This window comes from Ctenocephalides felis, unplaced genomic scaffold, assembly GCF_003426905.1.
Source record: "Ctenocephalides felis isolate EL2017-DRISC unplaced genomic scaffold, ASM342690v1 CF-g0.4_SCAFFOLD_00845, whole genome shotgun sequence".
Classification (NCBI taxonomy): Eukaryota; Metazoa; Arthropoda; class Insecta; order Siphonaptera; family Pulicidae; genus Ctenocephalides; species Ctenocephalides felis.
The window spans coordinates 87,929,150-87,951,531 of record NW_020536999.1 but is presented as its reverse complement, the minus strand read 5'-3'; the positions used below and the strand labels follow the sequence as shown (position 1 = coordinate 87,951,531).

Below are 22,382 nucleotides of genomic sequence, written 5' to 3'. Positions count from 1 at the left end.
AAAGTGAAAAATAAAACACATATATCAATGTCTATTATATATTGATACTAATTTTATTTAATCGACACATAGGTTTAACAAAATAAATTTAAGCCAATACATATATCACTTACAAACACATTAATTACCTTCTACAATTTCTGACTCACATCTATTCTTTATCTTTATTTATACATTTGTGATTCTTCAAATTAGTTTTACTAGAATACGCTCTATCACAATTTTCACATTTATAAGGATATTTCTTTGTATGAGTACGCATGTGTAGTTTTAAGGTAGCTAATACACCAAAGGCGCTCTCGCATATATCACATTTGTAAGGGCGTTCACCCGTGTGAATTACCATGTGTAATCTCACGCCGCCATTTGTTGTGAATCTTTTATTGCATTTTTCACACTTGTAGGGGCGTACTTTCTTATGATCGAGCATGTGCTTATTCAAGTGGCTTGAGTCTCTGCAGATCTTCTTACATATGTGACATGTATAACCGGATTCAATGTGAGTACTCGTGTGTTTTTTTAAGTTGTATGATGAACTTAAGCCTTTGTTGCATATTCCACATTTATAATGTTTTCCATTATGAATATTTAGGTGGTTTTCAAGGTTTTTCGACCGTGCGAATGACTTCTTGCAGATTTTGCACTCATAAGCTCGTTCTCCAGTGTGAGTAAGCATATGTTGTTTTAAATTCCTCAATGCACGGAACACTTTCTTACAGTTTTCGCATTTGTAAGGTAATTCCTCAGAATGAATACTTGTGTGTGATCTCATAGCACTCGAATGTGCAAATGTTTTATTGCATATCTGGCATTCATAAGGTCGTTCTCGAGTATGAGTACGCATATGATCTTTTAAAGTACTCGGTGACCGGAATGCTTTGTCACATGTTTCACATTTGTAAGGAAGTTCTCCGGTGTGGATAAGCATGTGTGCTTTCAGGTGACCCACTTGTATGAATGCTTTATCACATTTTTCACACTTATGAGGACGCTCTCCTGTATGAATAAGCGTGTGCTTTTTCAAAGTACTAGCTGTCTTGAATGCTTTATCACATGTTCCACACTTATGGGGACGATCTCCTTTGTGAGTATGCATATGTTTTTTCATAAGGCTTGGTGTTGCAAATGCCTTATCGCAAGTTAAACATTTATGGGGACGCTTTTCAGACAGAGCAAACTTGTTATGTTTTGGTTTATCAGATTTTTTGATGTTTGAAGGTCGTTCCATGGTCTCTTCACAAACATGCTGATCTAATAGATGTTTTGCAGTGAATGTTTTATTACAGATATTACATACAGAAGGTATTTCACCATCTCCATCAGTCTCAATTATCTCTTGCTTGATTTTTTCTTCAATCGTTACCTCAGAATTCATGAATCTTTCCATACATGATTCATCACCTTCAGACTCGACAATATCATCAGCCTCTTCCTCAATTTTGCATTTATTGTCTTCTACTGAACATTCTGGTGGTTCAATTTCAATTTTCTGATCATTCATGGACATGATTGTTTCTTCTGACATTTTTGATATTTTCTATAAATGCCGAAAATGTGTTGTATTTATTAATAATAATTTAATAATCTATTTTTATCAATAATCTTCTCTTAATGTATAATAATATATTTTAATCAATAATATTAATCTTAATCTTCTTAAATGTGATAATAATGAGTTTAACTCACATGTGTTCTAAAAAATGGAATTTTTAGTAGTTTGACATTTGAAGCATAGAGTATGTTCCAAAAGATAGGATGTTTATTAACTTTCCGTAGGGTTTATGCCCATAGATAAAGGAAGAGTATTTATGAAAGAGTGTTTATGCCATAGATAAGTAAACATAAATAGATCGCTATCTGAGGCCATTTGACATTACCTCCATTTTAATATTTTTAGCGATCTAAAGAAAGCAGCACTTGTTCAGTATATAAATCAACCGCTGGTATTATTCCTAGATATGGTTCGCATACGTAATTCAAAATAAGAAAATCTAAATAATTTCTTATATTGGAAATGAGAAAAAATAACATATAAAGTACAAAATATATTTTCAAATATTATATATCACAAACATTTTTACATAACAATTAAAATGTTTATAAATGTAATAATCAATATATACATAATAATAAGTACTATAATTTTACAATTATAAGTAACTAAATAAAGTATTCACAATGGTATGATAAATTTGCAAGGAACGATCAATATGAATTTCTGAATGATCAATAATATATAACAACTAGACAAAGATTGTGTAGAAGCATCTACAATAAAATGTTAAACTTAAAAGGAACGATCAATATGAATTACCTAATGATCAGAATATATAACAACTACACAGAAATATTGTAAAAGTTTTCATAAGTATAATGAATTTACACGAACTGACTAATATTAATTTCTTAATGACTAATAGCAATATGATATAAAAGAGAAAAGTATAGAGTCTAAGTATGTAGTATATAGAGTATATACTATAGATAATGGAATAGTATAATTAGAAGAAATGACAAATAATGAACAAATTTAAAAAGTTAAATCCTACAGACATAAAATATATATATTGATATCAAAATTTATAGATAACTAAATTCCAAGAATTAAAATTCATTTATGAGTAATTCTTCTTTAACATTAACTTTGCATTTGATAGTTATTTTGCTTTCCAATCAATCATTAATAAAGTTGCATTCTACAAAATCTTGAATTTCTTATGATTCGATTGTGTCAATAGAACAGTGCAGCAGTCCTTTCGGCTGGAATGTTAAGAATATTTCTGAGCATTTTATACTCTGTTGCAATTTATACCTTAAATTATTGCATTGTTTGTCTATCCTTCTTAACTCCCTCAACATATAATGGATGCGTCATACATTTTACATGCCATATTAGTCACTACATTCTGCTGCAATTTGTGAACATCTAATAAACATAACATGTTGTAATATAATATCAAGTCGTAATAGCAAATGGTATTAAAATATTCAGAATTATTATTACCCTTTCCACTGGAGTTGCAGAGTGTTCTCCTGGGCATATATTAGATTGTCTTTCTCTTCTTATATCACTGTGAACTATAGACATGAGAACTATTCTGTGAAATATAATTGGACATTTCTAATTCTCTCAAAAACTCGATTTTTATTTTCTGTCTTATTTGCTCTTCATCTCCTTAACTGCTGGGCCTGCCTTTGCCAAAAACTAATCAGCACATCTCCCTATCAATAGGAATCGAATGTTTTTTGAATCATTCAAATCGGTTGATCCGTACGCCCGAAAACGTGACTGGAAATTTGTATCCATACATACATACACACACATCCATTTTTTCTGAGATATGCCAAAATGTTCAGAAACCTTCAAAACGTCGAGAAATATAACAATTTTCAATTTCGATTTTTGGACGATTACAATAACTTACCCTACGGGAAGTTAATAAGAACATTTGGCTAGAACTATTATGGTAAAATAGAAAGAAATAATAAAATATTTGTTTAGATGAAATATATTCATATACATATATAGAGTTGGCTATTAATAATAGGTGTTACTGGTGGTTAAAAAGCACACTTTTTGTGTGAAAGTGGCGTGCGTACTTATCAACTTAGGTTTTTTAATGTCCATGTCATCATGCATTCTAATTATTGAGTACATTTTTGTAATAAAGTTGATAAAATCAACTTTGCTTACTCACTGAAACGGCTGGCCGACCTTCACCAAAAACTAATCAGAACGTCTCTCTAACTAAGAATCTATTGTTTTTTGAATTTTCTAAATGAAAATGAAAAATTGTATCCACACATACACGCACACATCAATTTTTTCTAAAGTATGCCAAAATGTTTAGAAACCTTTGAATCGTAATAATATGCAAAAATTATCAGTTTCGTTTTTTGGACGATCACAATAGCATACCCTACGGTAAGTTAAAAACTAGACTTTTTATGAAGATTCTACTAACAGTTATGGCTCAATTGCAAATCTTATTAAACCTGGAATGAATGTACAACATTATTAATAAAATATTTACTCTAAAGCAATTGATAACAATGTTTATTTATTTTATAAAATATATAAATTAATTCATATATCTAATTAACATTAATTTCTATAAGCAGTCATATGTAATTTTGTTACCAATTTTGTAAATACTAATTACTCATTGGTATGAGCAACCATGTGCCTTTTCAGTCCTTTTGAACGTTTGAATACATTATCACAGATTTTGCATTTGTAGGGGCATTCTCGGGTGTGAATGAGCACATGTCTATTCAAGTTACTCAATTGTATGAATGCCTTATTACAAATATGGCAAATATGGGAACATTCACCAGTGTGAATGAGCACATGTTTATTCAAATTACTTGAGTCTGTAAATGTCTTACCACATACTTTGCATTTATTAGAACGTACCCCAGTGTGAATGAGCATATGTCTATTCAAGGTACTCGATTGTATGAATGCCTTATTACAAATTTGGCAAATATGGGAGCGTTCACCAGTGTGAATGAGCACATGTTTATTCAAATTACTTGAGTCTGTAAATGTCTTACCACATACTTTGCATTTATTAGGACGTACCCCAGTGTGAATTAGCATATGCAATTTCAAGGAACTTAATCGTGCAAATGTCTTATCACATATTTGGCAAATATGTGGCCGTTCACCAGTGTGAATGAGCACATGTTTATTCAAGGTACCCATTTCTGTGAATGCCTTATCACATATTTGGCAAATATGCGGACGTTCACCGGTGTGAGTTAGCATATGTCGATTCAATTTACTCAATTGTGTGAATGTCTTGTCACAAATTTGACAAATATGGGGACGTTCACCTGGTCCCTTTGCAGTATGAGCGAGAATATTTCGTTTTTGATTACTAGATTCATTCAAACGTAAAATTTGTTCTCTGGCACGAGCACAAATGTGTTGATCTAAATGATATTTTTCAGTAAATGCTTTACCGCACTTTGTACATGTGAAATGTTTTTCATATGTATAAGATTTTATATGTATTTCTAATGCACTTGCATCTGAAAAAGTCTTTGAACAATATGTGCACTTATGACAATAATTTAACATATGCTGTTCTAAATAATGCAACTTTCTAAATGTTCTATGACACTTGTCACATTTATAAGGAGCAGTCTGAATTAATTCCTGTTCAACATTTTCTTCTATTTTCACTATGGAGTTCATAAATCTGTTCAGACATGTTTTGTCATCCTCTGAACACGATTCAGGGTCTTCCTCAATTTCCTGTTTAATGTCTTCCTCAATCTCCTGTTTAATGTCTTCGATTGGATATTCTTGTGGTTCAATTTTAATTATCGGATCATCAGCAGCTTCTGACATTTTCAGATATTTATGCACTGAGTATCTTTTATAAGCATGAATAAAAATAGGTGGTTAGTTTAAATGAACTATTGTTAAATATGATAATTAATTTGACTAGAAATACAAATGAAAACATTAGTTATTGACAGTTGGAGCATGGAGTATGATTTTAGAAAGTGCATTGCATTTATGCTCTCGTAACATTTTACAAGAGTTATGTTTAAATTAATAATCGTTCTCAACTGTCAACACAAATGATTCTGAGGATATAATATATTCGTATAATTTGTCTAAGAATGTAATCTTACATTAAGTTAACAGGAGTCTATTTTAGACAATGTCGCCACGATAATTTCTTCTTCAAAATACTTTATATTTGACAGACAGTGATTTTGAATCAACTAAAGCTATTAGCTTGTCATATAATTATTGCAGAGCTGAAATGAAAATAAGTAAAATTGAACTTTACATTTCCTTTGCTTATCTTTATTTGGAATTGAATGTTTTTTTGGAATGAAACAAAATATAATTAAAAGTTAGTCATGTGGAATAACCTCAAAGTATTATATACTACCTTTATGTTCAGCAATCAATCACAAATACCGCTTTATGATACGTATTATTATAAGTATATTTATATTTAAATTTATATATAATATACTTAAACATTTAATTAATAATTAAATAAACAAAAAATAAAAAGTTCGTTCAGTACATTAAAATTTGTTTGTCAAACACAAACACCTGGTAAACAAACTTCGCTCTTCGCTACTTTTAGCTTATTTAATTATGTTCGCTACTTTGCTCTATGCCGGCCATGGCCAACCTGCGGCCCGATGGCGATTTTTGTGCGGCCCCATGACAAACAACAATCGCACAAATTATTATTTTCAATTTAAATAAATAAAATAATTTTTGCAAAGGCTAATATAGAAGTCTGAACACTAAGTCAGCTTTAACCGAAAGTAATGGTCATTAATCGAATGAATAGATGGCGATATGATACTCTATGGATAGCGCTTGACAGATAACGACAAATAATTGTCAACGCAACGGACAACGGGAGACTAGCGGCTCTATGGACGAGTGGGCAACACTAGTTCGCGAGTCATTCACTAGGGGAGTTATCTCCGAAAAAATGTTTATATTACGATTATTCTGAAAAAAAAAGAATTTTCAAACACTTTTAAAATACAAAAAAAAAACATTTTTTTCAAAAAAGTCAATTTTTTCACTAATTTCAAGATTTTCAAAAATCTAATTTTTTCAAAGTTTTCAAAAATATTAAAGTTTTTGGAAGTTTGGAATTACGGTAGGTACGAGAAGTTCCATCAAATTGAGCGCGATGCCATGAACCACTAGTTTTTTCAGATTTGTTGCGGCCCAGTGCCTTGTATATTCCTAAATTTTGGCCCAAAGAGTAATTTAGGTTGGACATCGCTGCTCTATGCAATTCGAGGTAACTCGATAAGGACTATCCATAGATAAAAGAAAAGTATGGGACTATCGTTTCTCAGTGCAACGATGAGCCGAGTCGTTTCTTTGTAATTAGTAGAAAAATGAAAGTTTTTCGAACACCAAAATAATTTATTAAGTTTAATTATAGTGTCTGGGCACTATAATTAATATAATTGTAGATAATTTAAATGTGTTTGAGTGATATTAATTGGAAATTTCAATGTTTAGATTTGAGTGAAAGCGTAAAACTTTACTTTAGACAGTTTTATTTTTTAACTTCCCGTAGGGTAAGTTATTGTAATTGTCCAAAAATCGAAATTGAAAATTTTTGCATTTCTCGACGTTTTGAAGGTTTCTGAACATTTTGGCATACCTCAGAAAAAATTGATGCGCGCGTGTGTGTGTATGTATGTATGGATACAATTTTTCGTCCACGTTTTCGTGGCGCACGGATCAACCGATTTGAATGGTTCTAAAAACAATCGATTCCTATTGATAGGGAGATGTGCTGATTAGTTTTTGGCAAAGGCAGATCCAGCCGTTACGGAGATACGGAGCAAAGAGTGTAGAAAATAGAAATTGAGTTTTTGAGTGACCGGAGCATCCGATTTGAATGATCTAAAAAACATTCAATTAGTAATGATTGGGAGAAGTGATTATTAGTTTTTGGCAATGGCAGGCCCAGCCATTTCGAAGATACAGATCTAAATGTGCAAAAAATGGCAGTTTTTGAGAGAATTAAGCGTCAAATTTAAATGATTCAAAAAACTTTCAGCTTGTTTCAACAAAATAATTGATTTTGGAAAAAAAATTGTATCATTTTTTTTTTTAGTTTTTTTTTTTGTGCATCGAAAATAATTCAGATTTATATTATAATATAAGATATATTTTTAATTCTGACTAAAGTTCTAATATTCTTTAAACAAATAATTTTAACTTTGCAATTCAGTTTATATAATTCTTATGAATATTAGACAATGTTACAATATTTATAATAATCTATTTGAAAACATTCAGTATTCCTCGAACATTTTGTTACGGGACGGGAAGTTCCAGCAATTTGCCTTAAGGCAAAATGCCACTTTCAACTAGTTATTTAAAAAAGCATAAATATACTCTTCTTCTATCTATGCATAAATGCTTCTTTATCTATGGCCCGGTCTCTTATGGTTTCGTAAACGCATGTGTTGGTAATCCCGAAGCTGTCAAAAAGTTGTGCCTATGGTCTTTTTCAAGCGTCTTTAATTTTTCTGGTTAATGTTTTATATAATATATGATAATATGATAATAATACCTATACTACGAAAAGTTTGTATAATTATCGTTAAACAATATTTAATCAAATAATTAGCATACAGTGCAAATATTTTTTAATAATGTCCAAGAAAACTACAATCTCCAGGAACGAGCAAGAAATTAAAACAGAACCTCCAGAATATCCATCAACACCATCAAATTCATCCTCAATTTCACGCTTAATAACAACGTGAAATTGAGGATGAATTTGATAGTGTTGATAGTATTATCAGTCTTCAGAGGATGAAGAAACTTGTGCCGAAAGTCTCATGAAGGCTGAAGTAACTATCGAGGAAGGAGATAATTGATAACACCCTTATAAATACCATGCACTAGAACAACCTTTGAACTTGATCATTTATAACAAAAGAGATTTGATCATTCCCTATAAGGGTGAAAAATGTGATAAGGTCTTAGTCCTTATAATCTAAGTATTTTTAATATTGATCAATTATTTGGTATCCTCGTCATATCAATTACTTTGATGCGATATAGAAGATTCATCGTAAATATCTATATTGTAAAACGCACAAGATTTACCCATTTAACTTAATGAATTAGGTATATCATCTGTTGCCACTCAACTATTTATCAACACTATTATGTTCCTATATAAATTTTGTAATAATGCTATAGACTGTCATTTAATTCTTAACCAACTGTCCCATAATGTTCTTCAGTTTTTGTTTTTTTTTTATTTATTTATTTGATATAATTCGTACATACTGTATCTCAGTCAGACAATTGTTCTGGTATGAGAGATCACAGCAATTATAACTAAAATAAGTCCAAATTTTATGTAACAGACTTACATTGAGACATCTATATAGTTTTACTTATTATTATTATATACACATATATACACAGAAAGCTTGCGTACATCCATACGTACTTATACTTAATAGTAATTAATATTTTAACAGAACAGAAGAAATATAGTATTTAAAATAAGGAATTTTATTTCATTTATCTCTTATGTAATTTTTCAATTTAATTTTGAAATTGTTTAGGTCCGTCATTGTCTCTAGTTGGTCTAGTAGTTTATCGTAAAGGCTGCTTGCACTTCCCAGAGGACTGCAAGTCCTTTGTAGTTTTTACATGTTTCATGTGAAAGCTTCGGTTTTGTCTCGTTTGATGGTCGTGTATATGCTGGTTTGTCTCTATTGTGGTACAAGTTTTGATTTTGTTATTTTTTATTATGAATATTAGTATACATTTTTCTATTTCTATTGTTTTGTGTAGTGATATGTTCTTTGTCTTTTGTAAAAGTTCTTTTGTCGGGGTGAGGTAGGGATAATTGTAAGTTGATTTTACTGCTTTATTTATCATTCTTTGTAGTGTCTCTATATTTTTATTTGTTGTTTGACTCCAAATCGCGATGCCGTACGTTATAATCGGCATTATATGAGATTTTAATATTAGTTCCTTGTTCTTAATTCCAAGATGTTGTATTCTTCTTATGACTCCAGAAAGTGCTGCAATTTTTTGTTTGATTTTTTCAATTTAGTCACTCCTTTCTAGTTTATATTCATACCCAAATATTTAGTTTTTTCTATTTCTTTTATTTCAGTATCGTTGATTAATATTTTTTTATTGCCTATTTTTTAAATTTTGTTACATCGGAAAAATATATAATTAGTTTTATCTGTAATCATAGTGAGTTTATTTTCTGTTAGCCATGTTGTATATTTCTTTGTCATCATTGATTTTTTTTCTAGTTTCTCCAAATCTTTATCAGCGTATATAATCATGGTGTCATCTGCGTACACTATGTATCTACCTTCTAAAATGTTTGTCCTTTAAGTTGTTAATATATATTAAATATAATAGTGGACCTAGGACTGTTCCCTGCGGTACTCCGCATTTGACCAATTTTTTATAGCTGAAGCAATTTCCTATTTTGGTCCTTACTTCTCTTTCAGATAAGAAGTCTTGAATTATGTTGTGCATCGTACCCTCAAGTCTTATATTTCTAAGTTGCTGAAAAAGAATATGGTGGTCTACAGTGTCGACTTAATTAACTTAAATAATTAATTCAACTTAATTAACGAAGATATTGATATTAATAACACTACACTAAATTAAATAATCTCCATCTGCTCTAGTTAACCTTTATATTTCTTTTTAAATATGTTTTATTATTTTATCTTATTTCATGTTATTTCATGAAGTTGTTGTATTATGTATTATTATTATACTATGTTATATTTTATTTGTATTCTATGTATTTTAAAGTCGGCTTGGAAGTATTATGTGCACTGTGTGTTTAAAGAAAATAAAATAAAGATATATATATATATATATATATATATATATATACATATATATGTGTGTGTGTGTGTGAAGAAAATGAAAATTTTTGCATTTCTCGACGTTTTGAAGGTTTCTGAACATTTTGGCATACCTCAGAAAAAATGGATGTGAGTGTGTATGACACCATTTAAGGAACTTAATCTTATTATTCACATTTCTGCAACTGTATCTTAATATTTTTGTTTTGTGTTAGAGTTCAAATACATGATCATACCCATATTCATTGAACGGTCTTATAAATATGTATCTTTTTGATTTACAAGGCCTGTAATCAATCGCTTATGGTGTTTATTGATTATGTTTGAACACAAACAGTTTTCGTCTAGTCAGTATGGGAAATCCTTAGTTTACCTTGTAATTAACATTATATTAGATTTAATAGTATTTTATTTGAAATATGCTCAATTAACATCCAATGCTTCTTTATATTCATAGCAATAATTTGTTAATTAATCCAAATTTACAAAAGAGTAACATTATTTTTTGAGAAAGTCGAATTTAATAAACAACTCTTGCATTAAGAATATTTTTTTACGTAGCTAGTTTAAATAAATATAAATCGGCAATGTAAGTAAATGAAAGTTAATGTAAAATTTAGGAAAATTATCACATAGCAAATTAAGTAAGACAATAGGTAATAACGGGTAGAGATAGTGATTAGTCTTTGGCAAAGACAGGTCCAATTGTTTCGGAGGTACGGAGCTAAATGTGCAAGAAATAAGTTTTTGGGAGAACGAAGCATCTGTTTTGAATGATTCAAAGAACCTTTTGCTTGTAATTGTTTTTCCAGATATATATTTTTTGAATATAGAAAATGATTCAGAATCTAGCTTAAATTCTAACACTCACTTATATACTTTAAATAAATAATTTTAATTTAACAATTCAATCTAAACGATTCTTGAAGACCCTTCATTCTGATTTCCCTTTTCATTAAGTTTTGTTCATTTACTTTTTATGTAAAGTTATCGTCCACTTTATAAGCTCTTATATTTTGTTTACAAAACACTAATAATAAAAGTCACAATAGTTGTAATAATCTATTTGAAAACATTTAATATTTCGTTACGGTACGGGAAGTTCCAACAATTTGCGTTAAGGCACGATGCCATACACCACTAGTTTTTTTTTTATTAAGTTTACACATTACGGAGGATATGGAATTACTATACGCTTTGAATAATATCTAACAATCATTTCTTATCTCATAGTAATTATTTTACAATTAGAAGTAAAAATTTAAAATTTGCGTTTTAATTTTTTTTAAAAACTAGTTGGTATTGGTATTTTGCCTTGAGGCAAGTTAAATGAACTTCCCGATTTGTGTAAATAATCGACTTAATCCATGATAGATAAATTAATTTATGAGTACTTAAAAGTATTCAAAAGCAAATTTTCAAAAATCAATAATTTTTATAATTAAGCTAGTTTTTTGTAGGACTTTGATTGTTTAGCATGTTCATTAAGACCAAGTACTCTATCGTTATACCAAGTAAATCGTCTAATTTTAATTTTAACAAACGTCAACAAAACTACTCATATCTCAAACTTTGATGAATTTTTAAAATTAAACTTACTTGTCGTAAGCACGTAAGCCCGTAATATTTCAGTAAGTTCTATAAGATCATGATATATATCGCCAAAAAAAGTTTCATGAAAATCGACTTAAATTTTTTTTCAACAGTTAATTACAAGAACACTTTTTTCCAAAATTACAAATTACGCACAAAACTAGAAGAAACTATCTTCCTCATCGAGATACATCAAATGGTTTTTAAATTTCTGAAATCGGTTCAGGCGTTTTTGAGCAAACGTCGATGAAAAGTCTAATTTTGGCAAATGCCAAAAAAATAATACTAATTTTTGCAAACTTTGACGAATTTTTAAAGCTAAACGAGTTGTCGTAGGGCCGTAATATTTTAGTACGACCTAGAAGACTATGGTATCTACCGTCAAAAAAATAATAATAAAAATCTACGAAAAAATTCTCTTAATACCTTATTACAAGAAAGCGGCCCGGCCGATCTCTACCAAAAACTAATCAGCACGATTCCCAAGCAATATCTTTCGAACGGTTTTTGAATTTTCAAAATCGATTCAGAATTGCGGGCTAAAACGTAGAGGAAAAATTTTTCACTCTTCTGCGATCTATAAAGAAACGGCTTGGCCGATTGTAGCACAAACCTGACAAACAATAGTCCTCATCGAGATACATCAAATGGCTTTTAAATTTTTGAAATCGATCCAGCCGTTTTTGAGAAAGCGTCGATTTACGGCAAAAAATCTGTTCACACACACATACTTTTTCCAAATTTAGTGTCATTCGATTCAGAATGGCTTGAAACGTCGAGAAAACATAAAATTAGCGAATCGGATTTTTTGATGAAAACATAAACTTCTCTCGTCATTTTGTGTTGACAGTTGAAGCATAGAGAATTAATATGAATTTAAAACGATGGTAAGTGTCTTATCTTTATGAAAACATTATCTATGCCTCTATGGTGTCAAATCACAAATGTCAAAGACTAACAACTAACCTTTTCATATTTTGTAAAAAAAAATTAAGTTATAGTTTATTTTATAATAATTAAGAAAATTTATTATTGGTTGAAGTTATTGATTAAATAGTATGCCACAATTTTCATCTTTTTTATTGAATGAGCATAGTGAAACTATTTAGAAATGTCTGAAGAAGCTACTATGCCTATGAATGATCTGAAAATAAAAATCGAGCCATCCGAATATTCAGTAGAAGACATTAAAGTTGCAACTGAGAAGGAATTTGATGTCCTCGATGGTATTGTTAATTTTGAATCGTGTGATGAAGCATGTCTGGAAAGATTCATGAATTCTGATGTAGCGATTGAAGAAGAAATCAAACAGGAGTTAATTGAGACACCCTCTTATGAAAGTGATGGTGATGGTGAAATACCTTTTGTATGTAATATCTGTAATAAAATATTTACCACAACTTATCTATTAGATCAGCACATTTGTGATAATACCATAGAACAACCTTTGAACTTTAAAGAGTCTTATAACCTAAAACAAAATACGATTGCTGATTCTGAAAAGCGTCCTCATACATGTGTAATATGCGATAAGTCATTCAAAAGATTGAGTGCTCTGCGATTACATATGGGCATACATTCTTTAGAACTTCGATATAAATGTGAAATATGCCACAAAGGATTTCATTTCTTATATTCTTTAAAATATCATATGCGTTCTCATACCGGAGAATATCCCTATAAATGTGTATTATGCGATAAGAAATTCACACGTTCAAGTGGTATAAAAACTCATATGCGTATCCATACAGGAGAGCGACCTTATAAATGCAAAATATGCGATAAGACGTTTGCAGTGTCAGGTGCATTAAACAAGCATATGCGTATTCATACAGGAGAGCGTCCTTACAAATGTGAAGTATGTGACTATGCCTTCAGACAATGGGATCATTTAAAAAGTCATAGGAATACTCATAAAAAAGAGTATCCTTATAAATGTGAAATTTGTGATGAAATTTATTCTAGTAAAAAAGGGTTGGTTGATCACAAACGTGTAAATAACTGTAAAAAATTTTTGTGAGCCATAAAATGTTAAAGTCGCTGTGCTTCATGTGATATATTTATGTTTTTATTATAAAATAGGTACAGCTGTAACATCAAAATTAGATAATATAGACATTAATATGAGTATTAGGTTATTTATTCGTATGAGATTATATTATTATTATTATGAGATTATATTCTGAAAATATGAAAAAATAAATTATGTCTTATGTAATCTATATGTCTTGTTTGTAGTTTTAGCCTCCTTTCAGTGGAACTAGTTGGTATTGGTTTTTTGCCTTGAGGCAAGCTACATGAACTTTCCGATATGTGTAAATAATCGACTTAATCAATAAAAATAAATTTATTTATGAGTGATTAAAAGTATTTCGAGTGGATTTTTTACACATAATTGAATACGAATGAACACGTTTACTCGGAGTATTTTCTTAAAGCAAATTTTCAAAAACAATTAATTTTTATAAATGAACCTGTTTCCGTATGATTTTAATGGTTTAGTTTGTTCATTAAGACCAAGTACTCTATCGCTATACCAAGTAAATCATCTAATTTTAATTTTAACAAACGTCAAAAGAACTACACATTTTCTCAAACTTTGATGAATTTTTTAAATTAAACTACTTGTCGTAAGGTCGTAATATTTCAGTAAGTTCTATAAGACCATGATACATATCGCCAAAAAAAGTTCCATGAAAATCGGCTTAATTTTTTTTTTGCTAGTTAACAAGAAAACGGGTCGGTAGATTTTCACTTAAAACTAATCAGTATCATTCCCAACTAATATTTTTTGAACAGTTTTGATTTTTTAAAATCGATTCGATAGTATGAGCTTAAATGTGGACGAAAAGCTTAACACTTTTTTTCCAAATGACAAAGAAACGGCTTGTCTAATCGTGTCGCAAAACTGACGAACAATAGTCCTCATCGAGATACATCGAGTGGCTTTTAAATTTTTGAACTCGGTCTAGCCGTTTTTGAGAAAACGTCGATTTACAGCAAAAAATCTGTTCACATACACACACACACATACTTTTTCCAAATTTGGTTTCATTCGATTCAGAATGGCTTGAAACGTCGATAAAACATAAAATTAGCTAATCGGATTTTTTTTATGAAAACACAAACTTCTCCTTCGGAAAGTTAAAAATATATTGAAACCACGAATAATACAAAAGTTTTTTCAATAAACTTACGTTTCTTACACTCCACAGATTTTTCATTTGTTTTATTATTTTCGTACGTTTTCGCCACGTATACTCACGCGACACGACGATCAATCACAATCGACCCGTATAGAAGTGATCGAGCGAATGACGAGCCATGAGCGTAACGCTCTTCCGTTGCATTTTCACAGATTTACTCCCTAGACGTGCCTAAAGAAGTTATATTCCAATAAATAAACTAGTAGTGTATGATATCGCCTTAAAGCAAATTGTATACTAAATGAATACTCAATGTTTTCAAATAGATTATTATAAGTACTGTAATATTTATAATTATATAAACCGAATTACAAATTTAATATTATTTATTTAAAGTATATAAGTGAGCTTCAGAACTTTATCCAACATTAAAATAATAATCTGAATTATTTTCGATATACAAAAAAAAATTAATTTTGAAGTAAAAAAAAACAAAAGTAATTGTTTTGTCAACACAAGCAGAAAGTTTTTTGAGTCATCCAAATCGGATGCTTAGTTCTCTCAAAAACTGCCATTTTTTGTACATTTAGCTCTGTATCTTCGACATGGCTGGACCTGCCTTTGCCAAAAACTATTCTCTGCACATATCCCAATCAATAGGAATTGAATTATTCAAATCGGTTAATCCGTGCGCCCGAAAACGTGGACTTAATATAGCAGACACACAAAACACACACACATCCATTTTTTGTTAGGTATGCCAAAATGTTCAGAAACCTCTAAAACGAGAAGATATGCAAAAGTTTTCATTATCGAGTTTACGGGAAAGTTAATAACTAGTTGCAAGTTGTATTTTGCCTTAAGGCAAGTTGCATGAACTTTCCGATACGTTTACATAATCAACTTAATCAATAAGAATTGAGATTTAGCTATTTATGTAAAATATTGACTGTTTATTTTAAAAAATTCACTTTACTAAAAAATGATCTGCGCAATTTCCAATTGATGTCTTTCAGGCAGAATGGGATTGTATAAATTGAATCAATTTGTTTAATACAATTTATTCCATCCTTTTTGTATACAAAAATATATTCTGAAAGTGATTTTATTTAAGTGCGTACGTCAACTGCAATCAGTAGCTACCTACAAAACGCATCCAGACTCGGCATAGATTCTGATTAGAATCACTAAGTTCACAGCGAAATTCTGATCTTTGATGAATTTTTATAATTCTACCGCTTATCACAGGCCTATAATATTTTAGTATGTAATTTCAGACTATGATATATCTATTGTTGTGCAAAGTTTCATCAAAATGGTAAAAACATATTTATTTACACAAGTTCATACATTTGAAAGTTTTTTGAATCATTCAAATCGGATGCTTAGTTCTCCCAAAAACTGCAATTTTTGGACCTGCCTTTTCCAAAAGCTGATCACCACTTCTCCTCGTCATTACGAATAGAATGTATTTTGGACCATTCAAATCGGATACTCCGTTCTCTCAAAAACTCGATTTTTATTTTCTGCACTTTTTGCTCCGTAACTCTAAAAAGTTGGAACGATCTTTGCCAAAAACTAATCAGCACATCTCCATATCAATAGAAATCGAATGTTTTTCGAACCAGACCAGAACCAGACGAAAAATTGTATCCACACACACATCCATTTTTTGCCTGGGATGCATAAAGGCATTTCCTTCGATATACAAAAAAAAAACATCAATTTTTTTCTGAGGTATGCCAAAATATTCAAAAACCTTTGAAACGTGAAGATATGCAAAAGTTTGGTTTGGTTTAGTTTGGTTTTTGGACAATTACAATAACTTACCCTAGAGAAGTTAATAATTAACTTCCCGAAGAAGAAGTTTGTTTTCATCAAAAAATTCGATTCGCTAATTTTATGTTTTCTCGACGTTTCAAGCCATTCTGAATCGAATGAGACTAAATTTGAAAAAAGTATGTGTGTGTGTATGTGTGCGTGTGCGTGTATGTGAACAGATTTTTTGCCGTAAATCGACGTTTTCTCAAAAACGACTGGACCGATTTCAAAAGTTTAAAAGCCATTCGATGTATCTCAATAAGGACTAGTGTTTATCAATTTTGCGCGACGATCAACCAAGCCGTTTCTTTGTAAGTAGCAGAAAAGTGAAAAATTGTTCGTCCACGTTTAAGCCCGCAATTCTGAATAGATTTTGAAAATTCAAAAACCGTTTGAAAAATATTGGTTCGGAATCGACCTGGTTAGTTTTTGGTAAAGATCGGCCTGGCCGTTTCCTTGAAATAAACTGTTAAATTTTTTTTTCGCAATTTCTATGATTTTTTTTTGACGGTAGATACCACGGCCCTACGAAAAGTCGTTTAATTTTAAAAATTAGTATCATTTTTTTGGCACTTGCCAAAATTAGAAATTTCATTGACGTTTGCTCAAAACCGACTGAACCGATTTCAGAAATTTAAAAGCCATTTCTTTGTAATCTGGGAAAAACTGTTAAACTTTTCTTCCACATTAAAGCTCATACTACCTAACCGATTTTAAAAAATCAAAAACTGTTCGAAAGATATTAGTAGGGAATGATGCTGATTAGTTTTAGGTGAAAATTTACCGAGCCGTTTTCTTGTACTTAACTGTTGAAAAGAAAATTAAGCCGATTTTTATTGAACATTTTTTGGCGATATATATCATGGTCTTATAGATCTTACTGAAAATTTACGGCCTTACGACAAGTAGTTTAATTTTAAAAATTCATTAAAGTTTGAGAAAATGAGTAGGTTTTTTGACGTTTGTCAAAATTAAAATTAGACGATTTACTTGGTATAACGATAGAGTGTTCGTTCGTTTTCAATGATGTATGATAAATACACTCAAAATACTTTTAATCATTCATAAATTAATTTATATTTTATTGATCAAGTCGATTATTTGCACATATCGGGAAGTTCATGTAACTTGCCTCAAGGCAAAATACCAATACCAACAAAATATACACAAATACTGGTATAAAAAATAATTTTTGACAATACATAGTGTAATAAAAATGTTTAAGAATCAATTTATTTTATCAAAATAATAGACAAAAAATTTGATATAAATTTATTTATAGTAGTAATAATGGCAATAACAAAACCTATAACAATGGTATAACAAAACATAAATATATTCATCAATATTTCACATACTGGATCAGTTTTCTACTTATTACTATTTCATTGATTTTCATCATTTTTCTTTTCATGTTTTGCCATATGAGTCCTCAAACCGTTTGCTTGAGTATATCCCTTATTGCATATTTCGCATTTATAAGGGCGCTCTTCGGAATGCATGAGCATGTGCTGTTTCAGATTACCTGATCTTGTAAATGCCTTATTGCATATTTTGCATTCATAAGGCCGTAGCCCATAGTGAATATGCATGTGATTTTTCAAAGTGTCCGAATGTCTAAGACTTTTATTACATATTTCACATGTAAAAGGGCGTTCACCTGTATGGATACGCATGTGATTTTTCAAAGTGTCCGAATGCCTGAGACTTTTATTGCATATTTCACATTTAAAAGGGCGTTCACCTGTATGGATACGCATGTGCCTTTTTAAATGTTTTGATTCTTTGAAAGTGCTTTCACATAGAATGCATGGGAAAGAGTATGGTTTGGTGTGAATTACCATATGTCTTTTTAAATACTTTGAAATATTAAATATTTTATCGCATAATTCACATTTGTATTGACCCTCTTTGGTGTGAATAAGGTTGTGCTGTTTTAAATATCTTGGTGAACGGAAGGCTTTGTTACATACCTCACATTTGTAAGAAAGCTCTCCTGTATGGACAAACATGTGGTTTTTTAAATTATTCTTTTGATTGAATGCTTTATTGCATATTTCACATTTAAAAGGATGCTTCCCGGTGTGAATGATCTTGTGCGTTTTCAGATTACCTAATTGTGTGAATGTTTTATTGCATATTTCACACTTGAAAGGCCGTTCTGTGCTGTGAATGAAACTGTGTCTTGCCAATAATGATGGTTTGTTAAAAGTCTTATCACATACATCACATTTATAGGGTTTTTTGCTTTGACTGGGTATGTGATCAACCATGTGCTCCTTTAAAGAATGGGATTCTTTAGAAAAAGGCAGTGCCACAATTAGTTCGTGTTTGACTTCTTCTTCAATTTCTATTTTGGAGTTCATGAATCTCTCCAGGCAAGTTTTGTCATCCTCTAAATAAGATTTAGTCTTAACAATACCATCATCATCAAGATCATCAGATTCATTCTCTAAATACGGTTCAGACTTAACAATACCATCATCATCAAGATCATCAGATTCATTCTCTAAATACGGTTCAGATTTAACAATACCATCATCATGAAGATCATCAGATTCATCCTCTAAATACAATTCAATTTTAACAATACCATCATCATCAAGATCATCAAAATATTCTTCCTCTAAATATGCTTCAGATAAATATGGTTCAGATTTAACAATACCATCATCATCAAGATCATCAAATTTATCCTCTAAATGCGATTCAGATTTAAGATCTTCAAGTTCTTCCTTGACTTCACACTTAATGTCCTTCTCTGAATATTCTGGTGGTTCAACTTTAATTGTCTGATTAATTGTTTCTTCTGACATTTTTATATTCAAATTAATTTTTGTAATGAATTTAATTAAATTTCCATTTACTACAGGAATTGATTATTGACATTGGTTGTTTGACGTTTGTGTTCAACTCTTTTGTCCATAGATAAGTCAATAGATAGAAAACTTGGGGAATATTTCGTAGTCAACGTAATAATTGCACATTACGACGCTAGAGGCGCTAGTGTCAGCGCCTAGTAGCGTCCAGGTTCCAGAATTTTATGCAAAAGGTTTAAATACCAGATAATTTTGGTTCATGTACATGCCGATATATGAGTTCAAACCATAGATCTTATACAATACATGGACTGCTAGTTGAGCGCAAAAAAAGTGTCGAAAGATGTTGTATGGTATGAGGGCATATGAGGGTAATTTCGCGGCCGAGATATGTCAAATACGAACACGAGCTTTACCGGGATTAGTCGAATGCTCTCGATCGCTTAAATTTTGAGATGTTTGATCGCTCGTGTTTTTTACCTAAAAGAGGATAAAAATACGCGTTTTAAATTTGTTTGAAGCAGACAAAATCTAATAAGAAGTAAAATGTCTTCTAAAATGCGTTTGGTCTGTGGTAAAATGTACTTAACAAATAGAATGCACCATGAAGAACATAAAAAAGCAAAGTTGATAAACATGTACGCCACTTTCACACGAAAATTGTGCTTTTTAAACACCAATAATAAATATATAACATTTAAACAAATATTTCATTATTTCTTTCTAATTTCCCATAATAGCTCGAGCCAACTGTTCTTATTTTCAGTGAATTTAAATATTTTTTTAATTTTTTTTCTAATTTTCCTTGAACACTTTGTATACCTAAAATAAATAAATAAATAAATAGTTCATTACATTCATTAGATCAACATAAATTGTATATTATATAATATTTTCCAAACAATTTCGAACACACGGACTTTCATTTGACGTTTAAGCGATCGAGTTTAACATATCTCGGCCGCGAAATTACCCTCATATGCCCTCATACCATAGAACATCTTTTGACACTTTTCTACTTGAGAAATGTATGGGGACTAGCAGTCCATGAAATTGTATAAGGTCTATGGTTCAAACCCATTTATATCTTACTTATATGTAACAAGGTAACAAGCCTAATATATAAATATACAAAAATCAGATAAAGAGATCCATGCAATTTCTTAATTATAAATATGATACACATGTTTAAACGTTAATAATTTGATATATAATTGATATTACAAAAACATAATAAGACTCTAAAGACTTATCATTCAATGAATAGTTTCTTTTTGAAAACATTACGATCTTGCTACTACTATCATTACTATCTCCTTCATGAAAATATTTTGTTTCATAAATTAGTGGCGGGTCTGCCAGAATTTTTTACATTTATCTCATCAATAACTGAATTAGTGATGAATATTAATAAATAACTATGAATATAAAGTAATAATGCGAAATAAATGTGAAAATAATGAAATCAATTAGTTGTAAGTCCAAACATCCAAGCTATGTATCATATATATTAATTAATAATGATTCTAAAATTGTAGGTTGAAGAGTGGCAAATGATATAAGACTTGATTTGTCTTTTGCCCAGATTAATCCCAGAAAATTTTTTCTGAGAATATAGGGAAAGGCTTGAAAATCCACAACAATGCATGCAGCATATATAGTGCGCTTGAAATTACACATGATATATTAGTTATTATAGAAGAAGAATAGAAAGAATGCTAAACAAAGTCATTTTGAAAATATATATTCAACCCCTGGAAAAAAAATACAAATAGACAAAAATATAATTTACGCTTTTATATATAATATGTTATTTATAATTTTAACAGATTACACATCCATGGTTAATGTACATCGGAATTTGCGGTTGCATCATACTATTAGCGCCCTGGCCGCCGCGATGGTTTTTCTGCCCACCGCGGTTGCTTCCACAGCCGCCGCGGTTGTCTCCGCGGTAATTTCCGCGGCCGCCGCGTTTGTTTACGCGGCTGTTGTTGCCTTTAACGCCGCCGTTGTTGCCCGTACCGCCTCCGTTTTTGCCCTTACCGCCTACGTTTTTGCCCCTACCGCCGCGGTTGTAGACTGTACCGCCGCGGTTGTAGACTGTACCGCCGCGGTTGTAGACTGTACCGCCGCGGTTGTAGACTGTACCGCCGCCGTTGTTGCATGTACCGCCGCCGTTGCTGCCTGCACCGCCGCTCCAAGTCGCATCGCCTGCGGACTAAAATAATATTTAATAATATTATAATAGCTGATTGCTATGTATTTATGTATTATTATAAAAATTTAACATTACCTTTTTATAACTATATATCCTTATTTTCTTATCTTTGAAAAAATGGAGGAAATATTCCTCCACGTTTTCCCTGTCTTCGAAAAAAACGGGCAGGAGCGACAACACACGGTCCTCCTTTTCATACATCAATTTTATTGTGTCGAAGCATAATCCAACCGCCTTCATTTTGTAACCTATTATATAAAAAAAACATATAATGAAAAATCCCTTAACTATACCAATATACATGTATATATATATATATATATATATATATATATATATATATATATACATAAAAAGAAATATATACCTTGGTTATGCTCCGACACCCCACACAAC

The 22,382-nt window shown here is 30.7% G+C and overlaps 4 protein-coding genes across 4 annotated transcripts; 1 reads left to right on the top strand and 3 right to left on the bottom strand.

Annotated features, from left to right (window-relative positions):
* Positions 1-151: 151 nt before the first annotated feature.
* On the bottom strand, positions 152-1,525 carry LOC113362839 (zinc finger protein 43-like). The gene has a single exon (XM_026605335.1). The coding sequence runs from the start codon at positions 1,523-1,525 to the stop codon at positions 152-154; it is 1,374 nt and encodes a 457-aa protein (XP_026461120.1).
* Positions 1,526-4,159: 2,634 nt separating this feature from the next.
* Positions 4,160-5,359, bottom strand: LOC113362838 (zinc finger protein 678-like). The gene has a single exon (XM_026605334.1). It carries the CDS (start codon positions 5,357-5,359, stop codon positions 4,160-4,162), a length of 1,200 nt encoding a protein of 399 aa, XP_026461119.1.
* A 7,839-nt stretch (positions 5,360-13,198) lies between these two features.
* Positions 13,199-13,999, top strand: LOC113362836 (zinc finger protein 879-like). Its single transcript, XM_026605333.1, has one exon. The coding sequence runs from the start codon at positions 13,253-13,255 to the stop codon at positions 13,997-13,999; it is 747 nt and encodes a 248-aa protein (XP_026461118.1). The 5' UTR covers positions 13,199-13,252.
* A 4,332-nt stretch (positions 14,000-18,331) lies between these two features.
* LOC113362835 (zinc finger protein 675-like) lies at positions 18,332-19,762 on the bottom strand. The gene has a single exon (XM_026605332.1). It carries the CDS (start codon positions 19,760-19,762, stop codon positions 18,332-18,334), a length of 1,431 nt encoding a protein of 476 aa, XP_026461117.1.
* Positions 19,763-22,382: the final 2,620 nt, after the last annotated feature.

Coding starts and splice junctions, on each gene's coding strand:
- LOC113362835 (XM_026605332.1), bottom strand. CDS start 19,762: ATGTCAGAAGAAACAATTAATCAGACAATTAAAGTTGAACCACCAGAA.
- LOC113362838 (XM_026605334.1), bottom strand. CDS start 5,359: ATGTCAGAAGCTGCTGATGATCCGATAATTAAAATTGAACCACAAGAA.
- LOC113362836 (XM_026605333.1), top strand. CDS start 13,253: ATGAATTCTGATGTAGCGATTGAAGAAGAAATCAAACAGGAGTTAATT.
- LOC113362839 (XM_026605335.1), bottom strand. CDS start 1,525: ATGTCAGAAGAAACAATCATGTCCATGAATGATCAGAAAATTGAAATT.